This window comes from Photinus pyralis, unplaced genomic scaffold (genome assembly GCF_008802855.1).
Source record: "Photinus pyralis isolate 1611_PpyrPB1 unplaced genomic scaffold, Ppyr1.3 Ppyr1.4_LG1, whole genome shotgun sequence".
Classification (NCBI taxonomy): domain Eukaryota; kingdom Metazoa; phylum Arthropoda; class Insecta; order Coleoptera; family Lampyridae; genus Photinus; species Photinus pyralis.
In genome coordinates, this window is record NW_022170249.1 from 67,479,420 (window position 1) to 67,497,311 (window position 17,892).

A 17,892-nucleotide genomic window follows, 5' to 3' on the forward strand; every position below is an offset into this window, starting at 1 on the left:
GGCTTTGAAATCCTTAGTTTTATAGAATTATCTGCTCAAAAGTAGACTGATGAACATTGAACAACATTATTTAGTAATAAGTAAGTATTCTATTTATCCTTAGAAAGGCTATAGACAGTGAATGTAGTTGTGATGATGAAATGTACACAGCTATCTCTGATTCTAGAACTTTTCTTGTCATTATTTACAACTTGGAGTTGTGTTTGTGTAGAGTGTCTCGTAAAATCCGACGAATAATTTTGCCAGCAGGATTTCTAGGAATGTTGGGCACAAAAAGGACACTTTCTAAACGTTTATAAGCTGCCACTTGCCCTGCAACATGAAGGTTAGTTTGATAATGAAGATATCTTAAAACATACACACGCACCATGAATAAAATCTTTCAATTCTTTTTCTGTCAGATCTTGTCCTTGCATTGCTACTACAAAAGCTATTGGCACCTCTCCGTGTCTGTCGTGAGGAATGCCAATCACGCCGACATCGGCAACTTTTGGATGATTAACTAATATGGCCTCTAATTCAGCTGGTGCAACCTAAACAGAATATTATAATTCCTTTGGCGACCTCTGAAAATGCAACCTGATATCCTTTGCACTTGATCAACTCTTTTAGTCTGTCTACTATGAAAAACATGTGGTTGTTGTCGTAATAAGCCATATCTCCCGTATGAAGCCATCCGTCCTCGTCAATGGTATTTCGTGTAGCTTCTGGATCATTAAAATACCCTTTCATAATTATGTCTCCACGACACCATATTTCCCCAACCGCCATTGGACCCAGGGATTTTCCTGTATCTACGTCTACTATCTTTATTGCCATATTTGGGAAAGGAATACCGCAAGAACCGGGTACAACTTGGTCGTCCAAACTAACCAAAATACCAATAGTTGCTTCCGTCATACCATATCCTTGTCGAATATCGTCCACCTTTAGTCTATAGAAAAAAAACCACTTTAATCTATTATGACCAAAGTATCACGTACTGCAGGAGTGGAGACAAGTGAAGTATGGGGAAGGGAGGTGTTAATTTTATAGACCGTAATCTGTGCTTCTAGCAGCAGTGCAGATATGAAACCTCAATCCATTGAATTTTACCTCCTGGACCGCCTGGACCAGAACTCGAAGAAATTTATATCCTATAGTCGTTACGGCATCATTATGTTTTTCATGCAAAATCATAAATAAATACCTTCTCTTCGAAAATTCTAGTAAAAATTCCGCCGCTCTCCCACCAGATTTTCACTTTTCTCCTGACCGCAACTTTTGTGGAAGGAATTTTCATCACGTGCTCGGCTTTTTGCAAAACAGAACGCAACTTTTGGGGTCTGTGACATCATGCCAACACTGTGACGTTTTGACTCTTGGTACAAATGAAGATTACGGGCAAAATGAGGCAAACGCCAATCTAGCTCTTATAAGTACCTGGTGCAATAAGAACTGTTTAGTAATGAATGTAGGAAAAACAAAATCGCTCGTTTTTGGATTAAAACAATATAATACGTCCCACGCATCTGACGCATCACATTCTGTGTCGTTTCTTGGTGTCCATTTGGACCCAAAGTTATCATTCCATGACCACGTGGGAAAACTTACCATCAAATTCAGCAAACATTTGTTCGTTATGCGACGATTAGCAAAAACTGTCTCAACTCAAGTTTTAAGTAATGCATATTACGCACTTTGTCAAAGTGTGCTATCATATGCTCTACTTACCTGGGGTCATTCTTCCCAGTTAAAATACGCGTTTAAGCTACAACGTCGAGCTGTTAGAATTTTAGACAAAATTGGATATCGTGATGATTGTCGTACAAGTTTTATAAAATTAAAGATACTCACGTTGCCATGTCTATTTGTGTTAACATGTGTTTGTCATGTCACAGTTACATTGGATACATATTCTCTTCACTCGGATATACATAAATACAATACAAGAAACAAGGACTCAGGATGGACCCACCAACATCGCACTTAAAATATTCAACCATCTACCCAGCTGTTTAACCGCCTTAGAATTAAAACTATTTAAGTTAAAGATTAAAGCTTTCTTATTAAGTAAAGCGTTCTATTCTGTTGAAGAGTTTCTGCTTTACGATATGAAAACTTTTCCATGTAATTATTAAGCACGCATAATATTTTAGATTTTTCCATTGTTTTGACGAATGTAAGTTTCTTTTGTTAACTATGCATGAAATAAATATTATTATTATTATTATCTACTTGACAACTTGTTTCTTATCTTAACGTGCTTTATTTTCCCGAATATAAGTTCTGTTCCTTTTACTTATGAAGCGGTACAATTTGTAAATTTAACAAAAATTCTTTAAATCCTACAGCGACCACCTGTTAAAACCCCCCACTATAGTGCCTCCCGCTGAATTGAGATGCGCTCCAGGAGCAGCAAAAAGCATGTAAACTCGGCAATCAACATTTTTCTCCTACTTTTGATACTCCGTAAACAGAATCCGCATAATAATCACTTCAGTGGCACTCCTCGTCGCCAAATATGATGTGTTTTAGTATATAAAATAAACCATTTCTTTAAACAAGAAACTTGAACTTTTATTTTTTTCCATAACAAACAAACTCGCCCTAAATCCTGAACGGTTGGAAAATGCAGATGAAGCAGTGAGATTGTAACGGTCGTGGGTAAAGCGCTTATTAAAAGTCTTACCGCTTAATCAGTGCTTCTTCCGCGCTTTTGCCTAGTGGTGCTGCACCGCACCTGATCCTTTTCACACTAGATAAGTCGTATTTATCTACCAACGGACTCTTAATCAAAAAATTTGCCATCGATGGTACAATTGAAAGTTGATCGATTTTATAATCCTGTATGGTTTTGAGGTACACATCTGGGTCGAATTTCTTCATTATAATCGCTTTTCCTCCATCAAAAATTCCTCGAAATGCCAAAAACAATCCATAGGCATGGTGTAACGGTAGATTTATCAAGGTTACAGCAGCTCGTGGGTTGGTGATGGCTGCGAATCTATACAAGGATATTACGATTAATTTAAAAGAATGTATTCAAACGTAGCAAAACCTACCCAATCACACCAATAACCGTGGTATAATTGAAATGCGTCAACATGACACCTTTTGGCAAACCTGTCGTTCCTGATGACTGTAGGATAAATGCAACATCTTCTTTTACGTTCACTGGACATGGTGAAAATGTGCTGACATCGAAATTTGCTGGTATATATTCCGATATAAAACTTTTCATCGATTGACAGCCTCTGTAATCTTCTTTTGCATTAATTACTACCAGTTTAGGGACTCGTTTTAATCGATCTTTTACTTTCAGTATCACGGAACTTGCTTCGGTTGAACAGAATATTATTGATGGTTGGGAAATGTTGGCAACGTGAATCAATTCTCCTGAAAGCATTGTAGTGCAGAACTGCTGGGTTGCATAAAAATAACCAATACCAAACGCATGGTAGGTACGTTTATCACACTTACTTTCTGTGTATAGCGGACTAAACATTGAAACGATAATGCCCGAATACAAACCAGCAACGACAGGATCAAATAAGCGTACATGATTCTCACTGCAAACTGCAATTACGTCATTCTTAGTTAGTCCAAAGTTTCTTAAGCATTGTCCCAAATAACACGAGTCTCTCAGTAAAGTCTTGTTCGACAGGGTCTCGCCAGAAAATGCGTCTACCTGAAAACAAGATTTGCAATAATTATTTAAATGTAAATGGTAAGAGACTACTAGAGCTACTAGAAATGAACGCACATTTGACGTAGGTACCTACATCTCATTACGTACTAGGGATGTTAAATTGTTATGTCCAAATTGGAGCCACGACCTTGTGACGTAACCATGGAAATCCCAAGACTACGACTTTGGTTGGAACGTAACCAGGGGAATACTAAAGCTGCGACCACAGAATCCAGGGCCACGTCCTTTTGGGACAGAGTTCAAAACACAAGGTTATCGGGGAAATCTCAAGGTCATGGCCTTGTGACGGAGTCGGAGAACCCCCCAGGTAATGACCTTGTGAAGGCACCGAGGAAATCCCAAGGTCACGACCTTGTGACATCACCAAATCGAAGATGGCTGCATGGTGTCCCTCTTCTCCTAGTGAAATCGACTATCGTCATCGCACATTATAAACGAATGTTTTACGCTATTTTGTAGTCGAGTAGACGCAATGGAACACCAGTTTTACTTTTATCTTCATCTTAACAAAACTACAAAAAACACAAAATGACAAAGTGAGCTAGTTGCATAGATGACGTTGTTTCCAAACAATTCAACTTTTTCACGAAAAACAAAAATGGAAGTGTCATCAAAAGACGAAATTAGTTAAAAACTGGAAGAAGCAGAGCTTAGTTTGGTTCCCAGAAGATCTGAATCCTATTTCAACAAAAAATTTGAAAAATTGACTTCGTGGTTAAGACAAGTAAAGAGGTTTTCGCCTGATAGCAGTTTCCATGAATAGATCAGTACTTCCCAAAAGGCTATAGCTCACTTAATTTTAACTATGTGCGATGTGTTTGCCTTTGCTAATGAGTAATGACATTTGTAGTTTTCGCTTTGTACTACATGTGATACGTTTTTCTTTACTAGAAGCATCTATGGTTAAAATTTCAAAGAAATATCTTCATAAACAAGGCACTGACTACGCATGAGCACATCTAATGTTTGCAATATCAGATATGTTTGCCTGTAAGTAGCATCTGTGATTAAAATTTTTAATTGGTTCCTCGATAAATAAGACAGTTGATATTACGCATCCTGCGCATGCGCACATTAATCGGATGTTTACAATATGCGATACGTTTACTTTTACTAAAAGCATCTTTAGTTAAAATTTCAAATAAATATCTCCATAATTAAGAAAGTTGGCATTGCGGAGTCTGCGCATGCGCACATCTGACTTTTACTATATGCGTTATGTTTACCTTTACTAGAACTATCTGGGGTTAAAATTCCAACGAAATATATTAATAACTAAGAAAGTTGCTACTAAATGCAAAAAGAACGAACTAAATATCTTGAAAACTGTAGGAGTGGTTAAGGCTTCGGGCAGACGGACGGACAGACAAAGTGGTTGCAATAGCGCACCCAACTTCTTTGAAAAATGCGCTAAAAGAAAGTGTGGAAACTGTGACAGAACAAGTTCTACTTGCCTACTTTGTGGGCCAGGTATTGCGAAACCTTTTAATTTTGCTCAATTTAGTCGAAGGTGCGTATGTACAAAGCCTCATCTTTATTATGCACTTTTTCAAAGCTGACACGTATGCTGCAAATAACATGGATATTACAGGCAGGTTTCCCAAATTGATAGCCTTCATAAAAAGGAGTAATTAACGGGGTTTTTGACATAGGGACAAAGGAAAAATATTTTCTTTTGAAGGTTTTCAATATGTCAAAGCTGCTGTAATTAAACTAATATGTTGGTAGGTGGTAGCCATTTTTGGTCTGGTTAGGGCTTGCAGAAGTGTATAATTTTAAAACTTATGCACAAACGATGTTAAAAAGGAAGATCTCGTTTTGATAGTTCATATGTTAATGGTACCAAAACACATCGGCCAAGAACGTTTACTATTGTGAAAGAATCTCTAGGAATCGATTATACTGAATTGATCAAAAAGTATAAACATTTGCGGGCAACCCATGGCAAAATTCAAACTTTTTGTTTTATAATAACCGTAAATACACCTGCAACCCCGTAGGAATCAACCCATTTAGACAGATTCCTAGGAATATTGCAAAGTATTTGGAGTTACCGAATGCTGAACTGTATACGGAGCTACGGGGCATCCATTACGAAGAACCTCTTCAATAATTCTGGCAGAAAGTGGTACCGATATTAGGATGCTTAAGAGACGGCGATTGGCAAAGAGATGCAGTAGCAGAGGGATATGTGGCAGATTCACTAGAAAATAAAAACAAAATTGCCATAGAGCCTGCAGTACCTATTTCTGTACTTCTCGACTGTCAAGACCTCAAGTTCTGGACAATTACTCGCAATTCAAATTATATATTTTTTTCACTACTAGCGTCTGATGACATGATTATTAACCTTTTTTCCACTTGTAAAGTAAAAGTAGGCTTTCACGGCATTTGTTCAAAGTGGTTAATAATGTGGACATTATTAACTAGTAGTCAATAATGAGAACTGTCACGCTGTCACTTTTAGAAAACACAACCCGAAATTTCGCTCAATAAACGTTTAGACAAGTTCTCTAAAATGAATAATTGCGACCATCGCCATTTCCAGAGAAATTACATACCTAAAATTATCACATTTTGAAAAAATTTGAAAGAAATTACTCTTTGAAAATATGTCAATGACAGAACAAAATACGGCCTGTTTGATTTGTACCTACTTCCACGTACTTGATTGACATGTTAAATTAATAAACAAAAAGTTCTGTCCAACCCGTTCACTTTCTTATCAATATAATATGTTAATTTAGAGGGCTTCAAGTGCTAGTAGTGAAAAAAATAGTATATATACCACGGTAGAGAAGTCTATTATTGCCTTCGCACCTTACACCCCTCGGCGCAAGCGCCTCGAGATAATCTTGGTGCTCAGGCAATAATACTGTACTTCTCTACCTTATATAATGTACTATTATATTAATACTATAGTAGGTAAAAATTTCCTTTGCTTATGTTCTAATTATGTTCATGGCTGTTAAATCGTGCTGTAATGAAAATCGTGCCATAATATGACAGATTAGGTATACACAGTTTTTAGTGTGTCAAGGAGACAATATTATAAGACTAGGTACTCGACTACAAAGTTGGTGCACATCATTTTTTTTTTAATAATAATAATTTATTTGCATGTTATTGTGGCAAGGCACTTACATTTGTCTAAGGGCAGATGGAATACATTATAATAAAATATATATAAATAACAAACACGATAAATATAAAGCATAACATAATTAAAACATTCACTACATACTAACACAACAAGAATTATAAACAAATATTACAAATATAGATAAAATAATTACATAAAAAGTACAGGTATAAAGATAAAAACAAGATATATAGGTAGGTATTTACTTTAGACTAGATAGATATTTATCACAAAAAACTCATTAATGGAGTAGTAAGCTTTACTAACTAAAAATTCTTTTAATTTATTTTTTAATTTTAATCTAGGTAGCAATTTCATTTCAGGCGGAAGACAATTGAATAAACTCTGAGCAGTGTACACAGGACCGTTTTGAGTTTTAGACAACCTATAGTAATTAATTCTAATATTACTTCGCAACCTTGTAAAATGTTCGTGTATATTACTTTGCAAGTTAAATAGATGTACCTAAGTTGTCCTTTGCATACAAGATGCTTTCCAAAACGAATACAGAAGGTAACGTTAGAATTTTTAAGTCAACAAAAGACGCCTTACAATCATCACTATACCTTAGCCCATTGATTCTTAAGGCTCTCCTCTGTAGTCTAAATACTCTACTTTATGTCAAAGCCCAGTCAGTTTTAGTACCTAAACAATTCTTCTGACTGACTATTCCGAACGTGAATATTTTTTTCGGGAAGTTTCGGAATAGTGAACGTGTATATTCCGACGGGAATTAGTTTTTCACTGTTATCCCTATACGTACAGGCACAATGTATATACTGTGTCCAAGATTAGGATATCAGCTATCATGGGGATCTCGGAAACTATAGAAGATGGTCAAATAAGGGAAAGTTGAAAAATAAAAAAGGTATTAATTATCGTGATGTAAAGAATAGCGGAAAATTCCGATTATTTACGAACATATGCCAGAAAAACCAAAATTTGCCGATTTTGTTTTTATTTTTTTCTGATGATACAAAAAAAATGAAAAAAAAGCAGGTAGGTACTGTAGGGGAGACCGGGGCAGCGAGGACCGCTTAAACTAATTTTTCTTTATAAAATCTTTATTTATTCTAATAACAGCGTACAAAAATTCTGCATATATAGTTCATTTTGGCATTACACGAAAACTATATCTTAACATGTCTACTAAATAAAAAAATAATTGTCACAAATGACACTTATTCCTCCTTGCCCCATGCACCGGGGCAAGGAGGCCCACCATAAAGAACTTTGTAAAAATTATTGCCTGAATCGCAGCGTTGGCGTCTTTTTGGGTCTATTCAAGTCTATTACGCTTTCTTTTATAATTTCGCATCTGGAAAGAAAAATCAGGCCGCCTAAAAACGCAGGGTAGCGAGCACCACTCACGGGGCAAGGAGGACCGCGGTCCTGTCTGCCCCGATGTAAGCGGTCCTCATTGCCCCAAATGTAACTGAATCAGAACATCATCGAATTACCTATGTTTACGTGCAAGTAATAGCGAACGTATAGGCTATGTTCGTAGCTAATTTAATCGGTAACACTACCTACCTTGTACTCGATTTTCTTTGATATTCTGAAGTTAACTAATAATGAACAACAATTTTTTTTAAATTGCATTAACTTACCGTAAAAATCTGATTTTGCCGCAACACTTCACAATAATCCACTACTGCCAACCTTACAGCACCATATTTTGAAGGAAATTCAAAACAGTTCTAATTTACGCTGGTGGTCCTGGTTCCCCCGGTGGACCTCGCTTCCCCGGTATCCCCTATTGGGTAGCATTTTCTTATTAGTAATACAACGATGTATGAGACCGAAAGAAATAATAGTTGTTCAACAGAGTGGTGCACTCACACACAACGCGGGTGTTCGTGCTTGTCGGAAGATAGTTATAATAATAATTTAGATTGTAATAATAACGTTTATTGTGTACAGAAAATATACACAAAAAGAGGAAATTCGGCAAAAACCGTTCTTCCATTTCCCCCATTCCTAAATTGCGTAGGTATGTAATGATTCTACAATAAGTAGTAGATATAGGTACATCTAATCATACAAAAGGTGAAACGTAGTTAATTGAAAAGGAAAGCAACATGTAAAAACAAAATTTGAACAACAAAAATTAATCTTAATAATAATAGTAACTACATTTCCTTCCAAGTGAGATTTTTAACGAATTTTTTGAAAGTTGATGGTGACATTTCAATTTTCCTTATAAATTTAAGAGGTAACATGCTAAATACTTAAACCACCCTTCATATTTTACGGTTGCATGTTGTGGAAGTGTAAAACTATTTATTGAATTCTTATATTAATATTGTGCATTTCTGAATATAGTGATAAGATAGGTACCATAAATAAACGCCTTAATCAATATGCTATCATACGACTTAATCTATAGTAGGTTATCAAAGATATACAAGGGCAAATTATATGAAAACCTGTAGTTTGAATTTTGTGATAGTTTTGGAACCTTTCGACTTACGAATATAGGCACTTCATCTTTATCATTCAGTGCTTTATGCAGTTTTATTCCCAAAGACTCGTTTGTAGCGGGAATAGTAATTTGCGGCCCATAGATAATAATTTCATCACCTTTTTCCATTATATGCTTGAAACACAACTGAGCCTTAGCTCGTGGTGTGCTACACATTTAAAATATGTGACAACGCGAGATAACCAATAATAGATTAGATATATAAAGGTCGGGAATGTTTACTAATATCCGAGCTAATTCTAATATGAAATCATGTACCTAATGAAATTATCGACAGTCCATAATACTTTTTTAATTGAAAGTGAATTGGAATTGTATGTTGTTTCAAAAAAAGTTTTCCCCAGGTCAGTATTTTGCCCATAGTCGAGGGTGTTTAGGTCCTAAATTTCGAACTTTTGAAAATAAGCTATATGAAAATTGGCACATTTATGCTTTTGGCCCTTCCTTTCCATGAATGACGCCACGCTAGTTTCCCCTGGAACCCCCAGTGTCAAATTCGTAGCAGAGCTCTTAAAAATAAAGGTGGAGAGAACCTTCCATTAAAATATGGTACGAGACGGAAATGGATAAAAAGGAAGTTATAAGAGTGGGGGGACAGGGAAACGCGTCATCATTGGCAGTGGCGTAATAAAACACAACTGGCATCGTCACTTCTGTTTTGTGATAAGTCAAGTCGACATAACTGATTTCCGTCGCCTGCTATGCTATTTCCCGCACCGTTATATTCTCTCCTCTTATTTTTTACGTGAAGTAGGTACATGAATTACATGCAGGACCGGATTAATGTCCCGAGAGGCTCTAAACAATGAGAATTTTTGGGGCTCCCGTTATTTCTTTACGTTGGTGCATTGTCCAAATATAATTAATACATGCGGACGGTTTCGAATTTAATTTTCCAAATTTGTTTTCAGTATTATGTTTATCATTACTCAAGGAAAAATTGATTAAATTTTCAGTGACCCAGGAGTTTGTTTGCTGTATTTGTTACAAGTTTATTGCAACATACCTATACCTATTCATGATATATATTTTTTTAATCTCATAGTAATAAGCTTGCGTAAAAAATATAGCAAACGAGCTTCTGGGTCACTGAAAATTTAGTCAGTTCTTCCTTGGATGATGCGATAAACATAATACCGAAACCATTCGCGAGTTATCATTGTTCACAAGTGGACGGAGTTACCTATCATGTACACAGACGGAAGGACTGACGGACGAACAGACGGATGAACAGGAAGTCCAAAATCATGAACTCACTTTTGGGAGCTCGTTAATAACCTATGTTTGATATTCTCAAATAGCGCATTCGTGATGACATTATATTGTGTGTACCGAATGTTACTTGAGCAATGCTAGACTGACGGATGTTCGGTGGTGTCGGTCCTTCGCCCGAGACCATTATACCTTTTATTGTTCTACCTGCAACGTAATGTCTGCTTTGTAAGGCAACCTGCATGATAGGGAATGCAATACCGGGATCACGGGATCTCGCAGCATTTTTGCGGGATTAATCCCGCACATAAATGGAGCGGGATCCCGCGGGATTAGCGAGACTGAGGAGTTTGTCGACCAAGGGGACGACTCTGTTTACTTTGTTAATGAAACGCATAACGGAGAAGTTATTTTTTAAATAATTGTTAAACTTTTTTCGTAAAAAATGTACTGATTTTTGAGGCACTTTGGAAGTTCACCTTTTTGTGCTTTACACGTCAGGTTTTTTGGAGTTCTAAGTTATTTTTATTCAATGGCTGAAGGTACTTTTTTTGTTAAATATTGTGATAATTAGGCATAATAATGCACAGAATGCAAAACGACAAAGTTCATACGTTTTTCCCAAAAACATAAATTAGCGCGCTTCCAATGACACTAAATGCACTCTACTTACTTAATTGGGCCGGGTTGAAATTCCAAAATTTCCATAGGAAAAAATCAACTTGATGGACGAAACGTCAGACATAAAATTGAAAACTATTATATAGTATCTTGCACAGGGAAAAAAATGGCCAACATAATGCGTCATTTATTTTGAAATATCTGGTAAAAAATAAAACGATTTTGCAAAATTTCGTTTTTTTTTCTGGACTATAGGCGCAAAATGATAGTGCGACTAGTGAGGGATTATCAAATTTTAGCGTGCTAGTGCTGGAGTGCCACGAGAGTGGTCCTTGGGCCAGGGCCACACGTGTGAATTGCTATGTATAACCAGAGACTTGCTTGCTATGGTTACTCTTTGCTATAACTAGACTGCGCTTAACGTATCTAAGGTGTTGTCGACACAGTATGCAACACACAATGCACGGCGGGGCAAAAATCGCAGAGATGATGTGCAATACAATGAAATAAGCTATTATTTTAGATGTCCCGTTCATTAATCATTCTCGTGATTAGCTCGAATTAGTAAACAGATAAATTTCTGTTGAGAATAAACCAATAAACTTAGGTTAACTCGTGCGTATCAACATGTACTTTGTAGATAAAATTTTAAATAATATGCAGATTTCCAAACGATAAAAGTTTAAAGGGTCAATGGATCAGAGCCATTCGAAAAGAAAAATTTACTCCCACCATAGTGCATTTGCGGGGAATGAAGCCGATTTTAGAAAGGTACCGACGAAGGTGTTAAACAATAATGCAATACCGAGCGTTTTCGGCTTTCCCATTCACTTAAAATAACGTAGAACTGTTATTCCACATCCTTTACCAGCAAGGTAACGGCAGTACCTATTTGCCTATTAGGTATAGACGTAACTATGTACTTACTGGTACCTTTGAATATAAAATTAGGTATATTCAAAGCTGGTACTAAGTATATTTCAGGTTTTGTTACAAGAAAAATAGCCAAAAGTCTGTTAAATGTTCCATATGTGCAGATGCGATATTCGCATCAGTCATTCACAGCTTTTAACTAGAAAGAAACGTGGAGGATTGTTGCACGTATCAAGCGATGCATTAAACATTTGCCAAATCTCTGAAAATGTGTTCAGGTTTTTCATTCAATCCATACCACATCATCGTTGTAAACAAAATGGTTATTAGCAGTTTAAGAAAAATAACAGGTTCAGCCCATTTGGGTCTTTGGATAGGCATATATTGAATCAAAATCCACTAAATAATCATATCTTACTACTTACATCTTTAGTTTTAAGAGTATATTTTCCCATACGTGTTCACCACCAAAATACACATATAAATCAAATTAGGACTAGAGTAAAGCAGTTATACGAGTATACCAATTTAGTTCAAATAAAATACCAATAAATTCGATTATAACAGTTATATTATGTTACCTTTTTTTGCTACTAAAATCTAGAATAAATATGCTAAAACAAGCTGCGAGAACGCACTTCCGCCCCGCGATGAACAGTTGGTTGCCTATCCTATCTTGACAACAGGCGTTTATAGTAAAATCTACGTTACGCGCGATCTTGTTATAGCAAGTCTCTGTGTATAACAGTGTATTGAGGATGGAGTTAGACTTCGTAGATGCCTCATGGTTACATCAAAAGTTATTATACTTTTTCGTTTTTTTTTTGAAAAATGTTTTTTGTCCATAACTTCTGATGTGATCGTCCAATCTTGCACATTCTGATCGGTTTGGATTCTACAAAAAAAGGTCAGCTCCCAGTTGATTTTGGACATGTATTTATAGGTAAGGCTGTCAAACATAAAGCTGTAAAAATGAACGTAAAAAAAATAGTCAAAATAAAACGTTAAAACTCTGAGATTTATTTATAAAACTTATCCTAAACATATTTTGTACTAATGCGCTTTATTTACTGTTCTTGACACAGCTGAGACTCCATCCACAAACTTTGTTCTGAACAGCACATTGGCGTTATTGAACATTCCATCCTTAAGAGATACAATGATAAACTAAAACAGAAACTAATAAAAACCAAAAAAATAAAATGTGCACAGTACCTGAGATTGTTTGAAATGCGATTTAAGCATATTTCCTATGTTTTGGGTATGGGATAGATCTAGTGCAGCATCAACCTCGTCCAAAATGTATAATGGCGCAGGTTTAAATAGCAGCATAGCTAAAATTAGCGATAAAGCAACCAATGACCTTTGACCGCCGCTCAACTCGCTTAAACTTTCTTTCCAAACACCACCCAAAAATATCTTTACCTACAAAATTCCATTTTTACTCAACTCTGTATGTTATATGTCAAGTTTACTTCTAGGCCTTGTAGAACGTTTTGACCATGCGGAGGAATTAATTTGGCATTCGAATTAGGTAGTAGAGTGCCAAAGATCGAACCGAAATCTTTACTAACTTGCTCCCACGCTAATAGCAGAGTTTCTTGCTTTTTCTTATCCAAATCCGCCATGACGGCTATAAGTTTGTTTTTATCACTTTCGACGATTCCTTTCTTTTTTAATAGTTGAGCATACTACGATTAGGGCGGTTAAAAGCCACACAATGGTCAATTAACTCTATTACTCACCTGTTTTTCTTCATGTTCAAATAAACTCTGTGCTTTTGCATTAACTGTCCTGCTTAATTTTACTCGTTTATCTTGTGCGGCCCTAATTCGTTTCTCCAAGTCGCCAGCGTTCTTATCGGTCAACTCTTCGGCGTCCTTTTGATTTTTATCATCCTTCTTTGTTTTCTTTTTATACTCTGCTTCCTACCAAAAAATGAAAAAATGAAAAAGTTTTGATAGCAAGGAATACTTACTCGGTTTTTGGAATTTTTAAAATTCTCTTCCAGTTTCTTAATTTCGTGCGCCTGCTCCTTAATCTGCAATTCAAACTCCCCGATTTGAGTCCTCAATTCCTCAATCATTTTCACTTGTTTCGCGATGTCTCTGTTTTGTTCCGATATCGCGCCCTTTTCCGCTTTTACTTGCTGCTGCAATCTCGCTACGGTCTCCTAAAAATATCACGATACATCCACAATTCTAAGCGTCATATGACTATAGATACCTTTTTTTCTTCAGCGTCCCGTTGTAATTCGACATACTTCTCATTGAGACTAACTAACTGTTCGTCACATTTACTAATTTGTTCACCGTAAGATGCTAAACCAGTTTTCAATTCGCTGATTTCCAAATTAAGCGATTCGTATTCCTGTTCGTGCTGTTTCCAATTTTTGCTGCTGGCCTCGGCTTCCTTCCGTAGACGTTCCATTTCATTTTCGGCCTCCTTCAACAGACGCTCACGGTGACCTTTTGAATCTTTCATTTTAACCCCCAGTTCCTTAATTTTGCTGGCGCACGTCTTTTCAGTTTCTTTGCAAGTTTCAATTTTGTTTTTGAGCTCCTCTGAAATTTTATTTGTACATTTTCAGAGGAAATTTATGCTATGTTACCTATGTTTCGTTTAATTTCATTTACTTCTTCTTGACGTTGATGGTGTGTGGTTTGCTGCAGGCACTGTTGTAAAACTTGCAATTCGTGTTGTTTTATTTCCAATTGCCGTTTCAACGTTAGATATTGTTCTTGTGTTCCACTCATTTCCCTTATTCTATTTTCAATTTGGTAAAGCTCCTTTTCTTTAGCCTTGAGCTTTGCCTAACAATGAAATGAAATAATAGCCTCTTTATATCAAATCGTCAAAGTTCATTCAATTCCAAGATGACCAAACGTAAGCAACTCCATTTGTGTCACTATCTGATGATTATCAATTTAATCAATTCCTATAGGCCGCTCAAATATGCTATCTTATTTAGATGTGAAGGAGGGACTTGCAAATGAATGTCTATACATTGATTGGTGATCTTCAAATTGGGCGGATTTTAAAAATGCAAATCTAAATAAAGTTGTTTAGTTTTTAGGAAAATAATCGGAGACAAGGCTTTAGTCAAAGCAAGATGGAAATACCTCTTGAAGAGCACCATTTGGGCCCTCTCTTATGATACAAATATCTATCGAAACATACTGTAAATATAGTCCAATCAATTCATTTCAACAGGTGGACTATCTACATTTTTTGGGAGTTAAAAATCTATGTTCCTGGAACTCGAGATCCAGGAAACGACTTTTGCTATACAGAATAGAAATTTTGTCTGGAACAACTGTGTCCAAGGTAAGGATGGTCAAAATAGGGAAAAGTAGCGCAATTAAACAGTCATTATCATGTTTTAAAGAAAACCAGAAAATTTTGATTACTTCCGAAAATATGCCTAAGTAACCAAAATATGCGGATTTTTGGTTTTTATTTTTGCCTGATGTTACTTGGAAGAGATACAAAAACACAGACAATAGTTTTTGTGCTCTACCAGACGCCATTGAGAAATATTCAATACTACGTTTAGTTTGGGAGAAATCATCAACTTTATTTTTTTATATGGGTCATAAAAAAAGTACATACTGTATTGAGTATCATTCTTATTACGAATACAACAACATACATCACACACAAGAAAAACAAAACATTTTTTGTTACGGTATTACGATATATTATGTCACACAAAAAAACAAAAGTTGGAAACTGTTGGTTTCAACAGGATGGTGCACCTGCGTACAACGCTCTAATCATGCTATCGGATAACTTTTTCATTTTCCAGAAAATTTGTCCGATAGGTATTCTCGCTCGATTAGCGATTGTTACTCAATACTTCTTTTACAGTCCATATAATAAAATAAAGCTGATGATGCCTTCTTCCTAAACGAAACGTTGTATTGAAAATCTCTCAACGGAGTCTAGGAATTTTCTGGTTTTCTTTAAAGCATGATAATAACTGTTGAATTGTGCAACTTTTCCCTAATTTGACCGTCGTATCTTATATGGTTTCGGAGATCCCCATGATAGACATCCTTATCTTGGACACAGTGCATATCTCAAAACATTTTTTAAAGCTTTTATGGTATCCAAAATAATTAAAAAAACTAGCAGTCCCGGCGAACTTCGTACCGCCTTTGGGAAATTCCTGTTTTACCCGTACCACGTTCCTGTTTTTCCCCGTTCCAGCGGGAATTTCGACAAGTCTCGTCGGAGTACACCTTAACGCCTTCAAAGAAACCGACGTTCGACTGTAAAACATAAAATCCTGAAAGTGTTCTACTACATCAGAAACCTTCGCAGACACACGTTTGACCATCATTTTTTCGCTTATCGCCCGAAGTCGCCGGTTTGGATGCTTCTAGAGGCGTAGTAGATAGAGAATGCCGCCGCGTTTCGCTTTGCAAAAGCTTTCTAACAACTCTCACTCCACGAAAAGAGACTATTTTTTTTGTTACGTTAATTCAGTTTTGTCAAAAAAATTTCAATAAACCGCCTATACCAGTTACACATTCCTAGAAACCAGTGTAGTTGTGCGATGTTAACTGGCGGCTGTACATTCAAAATGGTTTCTACCTGCTCCCTGTCTACCCGAAATCCTTCCGAATTGATTGTATCCTACGTATTTTAAATGATGGTTTGCATAAATGGCACTTATCGGGACTAACTGTTAGGCCTGCGGCAATGAATGGATCTAAAATTTGTGTTAATAACTCCAAGTGGGTCTCAAAATCTGGCGATAGGTATATCATCAACGTAAACATGAACATAAGGCTCTAAATTAACTCCAAGGACTTAGGGTATTAATCTTTGCCAACAAGCAGGGGCGTTTGTTAGCCCAAATGGCATACGTTTAAAATGATAAAGTCCTCTGCCGGGAACAGTAAATACCGTATAGTCCCTACTAGTTGCCTTCATGGAAATTTGCCAATAGGCAGATTTATGTCCACCGTGCTCAAAAATTTTGCACCGTGAAGCCTATCTAAAATTGGGGTGACATATGGTAGTGGGTAAGCGTCTATTTTGGTCTCGGTTTAGCGCCCTAAAATCTACACAAACACAATACTCTTTATCATCTAACTAACAAAATGGGGGACGACCAAGCACTTTTTGAAGGTTGAATTACCCTCTTCGTTACCTCCGAATTGACGATTTTTTGTTTAAAAGGCGAAATGAGGTAATACCGCTGTTTTATTGGACTAATATCAGGCACCAAAACTTGCTCCGTATACCCCAGCCCTTCTCCAATTACTTAAAACTTGACCTCATGTAAACCTTCCAAACGAGATCTTCTGTGTCCTGACTGTCAATCCCAAAGCTTCAATAAGAGAAAGGTCGCCAAAATGTCAATCATTCGCTTTTAATTCCGGTACAATGTCCATTGAGATCTAGAAATCTATACCTGATATAAGCCTAGTGCATAAATCTGGCAACACTAAAATATGTATAAGTTTTACCCTTCTGATTAAACAGATTTTTTTTAATTTCTTCCATGGACATATTGTCCAATGGTCACCACGCATTTGATAGATTGCTCCGAATTAACAATTTCAGTAATATATTCAACCCTGATTGGCAAACTTGGCAGTACTACTACTCCGGAATCTAACAGCCCTAGTATTAAAAAACCAAAAGGTACGGCCTTTAATCACCTTACGAATGGGAAAGTATAAAATCAAGTATAATTTTTTGTTTATTATGTTCAGCCGGCCTATCAAGATGAACAGGTAGCTAGACGGCTATCTAGCAACCTTCCAAACCGTTTCCCTAACTTGTAAAGGGCAACTGTACAACCTCGGGTTTCCGCAGAGGAAGCAAATTATTTGGGAAATGTGGGTACAATTT

General features: G+C 36.4%; 3 protein-coding genes across 3 annotated transcripts in view; 1 reads left to right on the plus strand and 2 right to left on the minus strand.

Annotated features, from left to right (window-relative positions):
• LOC116159773 (4-coumarate--CoA ligase 1-like) lies at positions 1 to 9,456 on the minus strand. The gene is made up of 7 exons (XM_031472847.1): positions 9,307 to 9,456; positions 3,463 to 3,670; positions 3,045 to 3,378; positions 2,672 to 2,986; positions 580 to 934; positions 368 to 533; positions 1 to 312 (listed from the first exon to the last, which is right to left on the minus strand). Exons 1-7 carry the CDS (start codon positions 9,424 to 9,426, stop codon positions 185 to 187), a joined length of 1,626 nt encoding a protein of 541 aa, XP_031328707.1. The 5' UTR covers positions 9,427 to 9,456; the 3' UTR covers positions 1 to 184.
• The window catches only part of LOC116159774, a 25,927-nt gene continuing 16,842 nt past the window's right edge, over positions 8,808 to 17,892 (plus strand). The window contains exon 1 of the mRNA XM_031472852.1: positions 8,808 to 8,826. The gene's annotated coding sequence lies outside the window, so the exon portion shown is untranslated. The remainder of the gene's footprint in view (positions 8,827 to 17,892) is intronic.
• LOC116159772 (structural maintenance of chromosomes protein 2) overlaps positions 13,022 to 17,892 on the minus strand; it is a 10,116-nt gene continuing 5,245 nt past the window's right edge. The window contains exons 11-17 of the mRNA XM_031472846.1: positions 14,636 to 14,837; positions 14,251 to 14,588; positions 14,003 to 14,197; positions 13,770 to 13,952; positions 13,500 to 13,715; positions 13,240 to 13,449; positions 13,022 to 13,191 (exon numbers count right to left, since the gene is read on the minus strand). Coding sequence (XP_031328706.1) covers positions 13,078 to 13,191; positions 13,240 to 13,449; positions 13,500 to 13,715; positions 13,770 to 13,952; positions 14,003 to 14,197; positions 14,251 to 14,588; positions 14,636 to 14,837 — 1,458 coding nt within the window. The 3' untranslated portion in view covers positions 13,022 to 13,077. The remainder of the gene's footprint in view (positions 13,192 to 13,239; positions 13,450 to 13,499; positions 13,716 to 13,769; positions 13,953 to 14,002; positions 14,198 to 14,250; positions 14,589 to 14,635; positions 14,838 to 17,892) is intronic.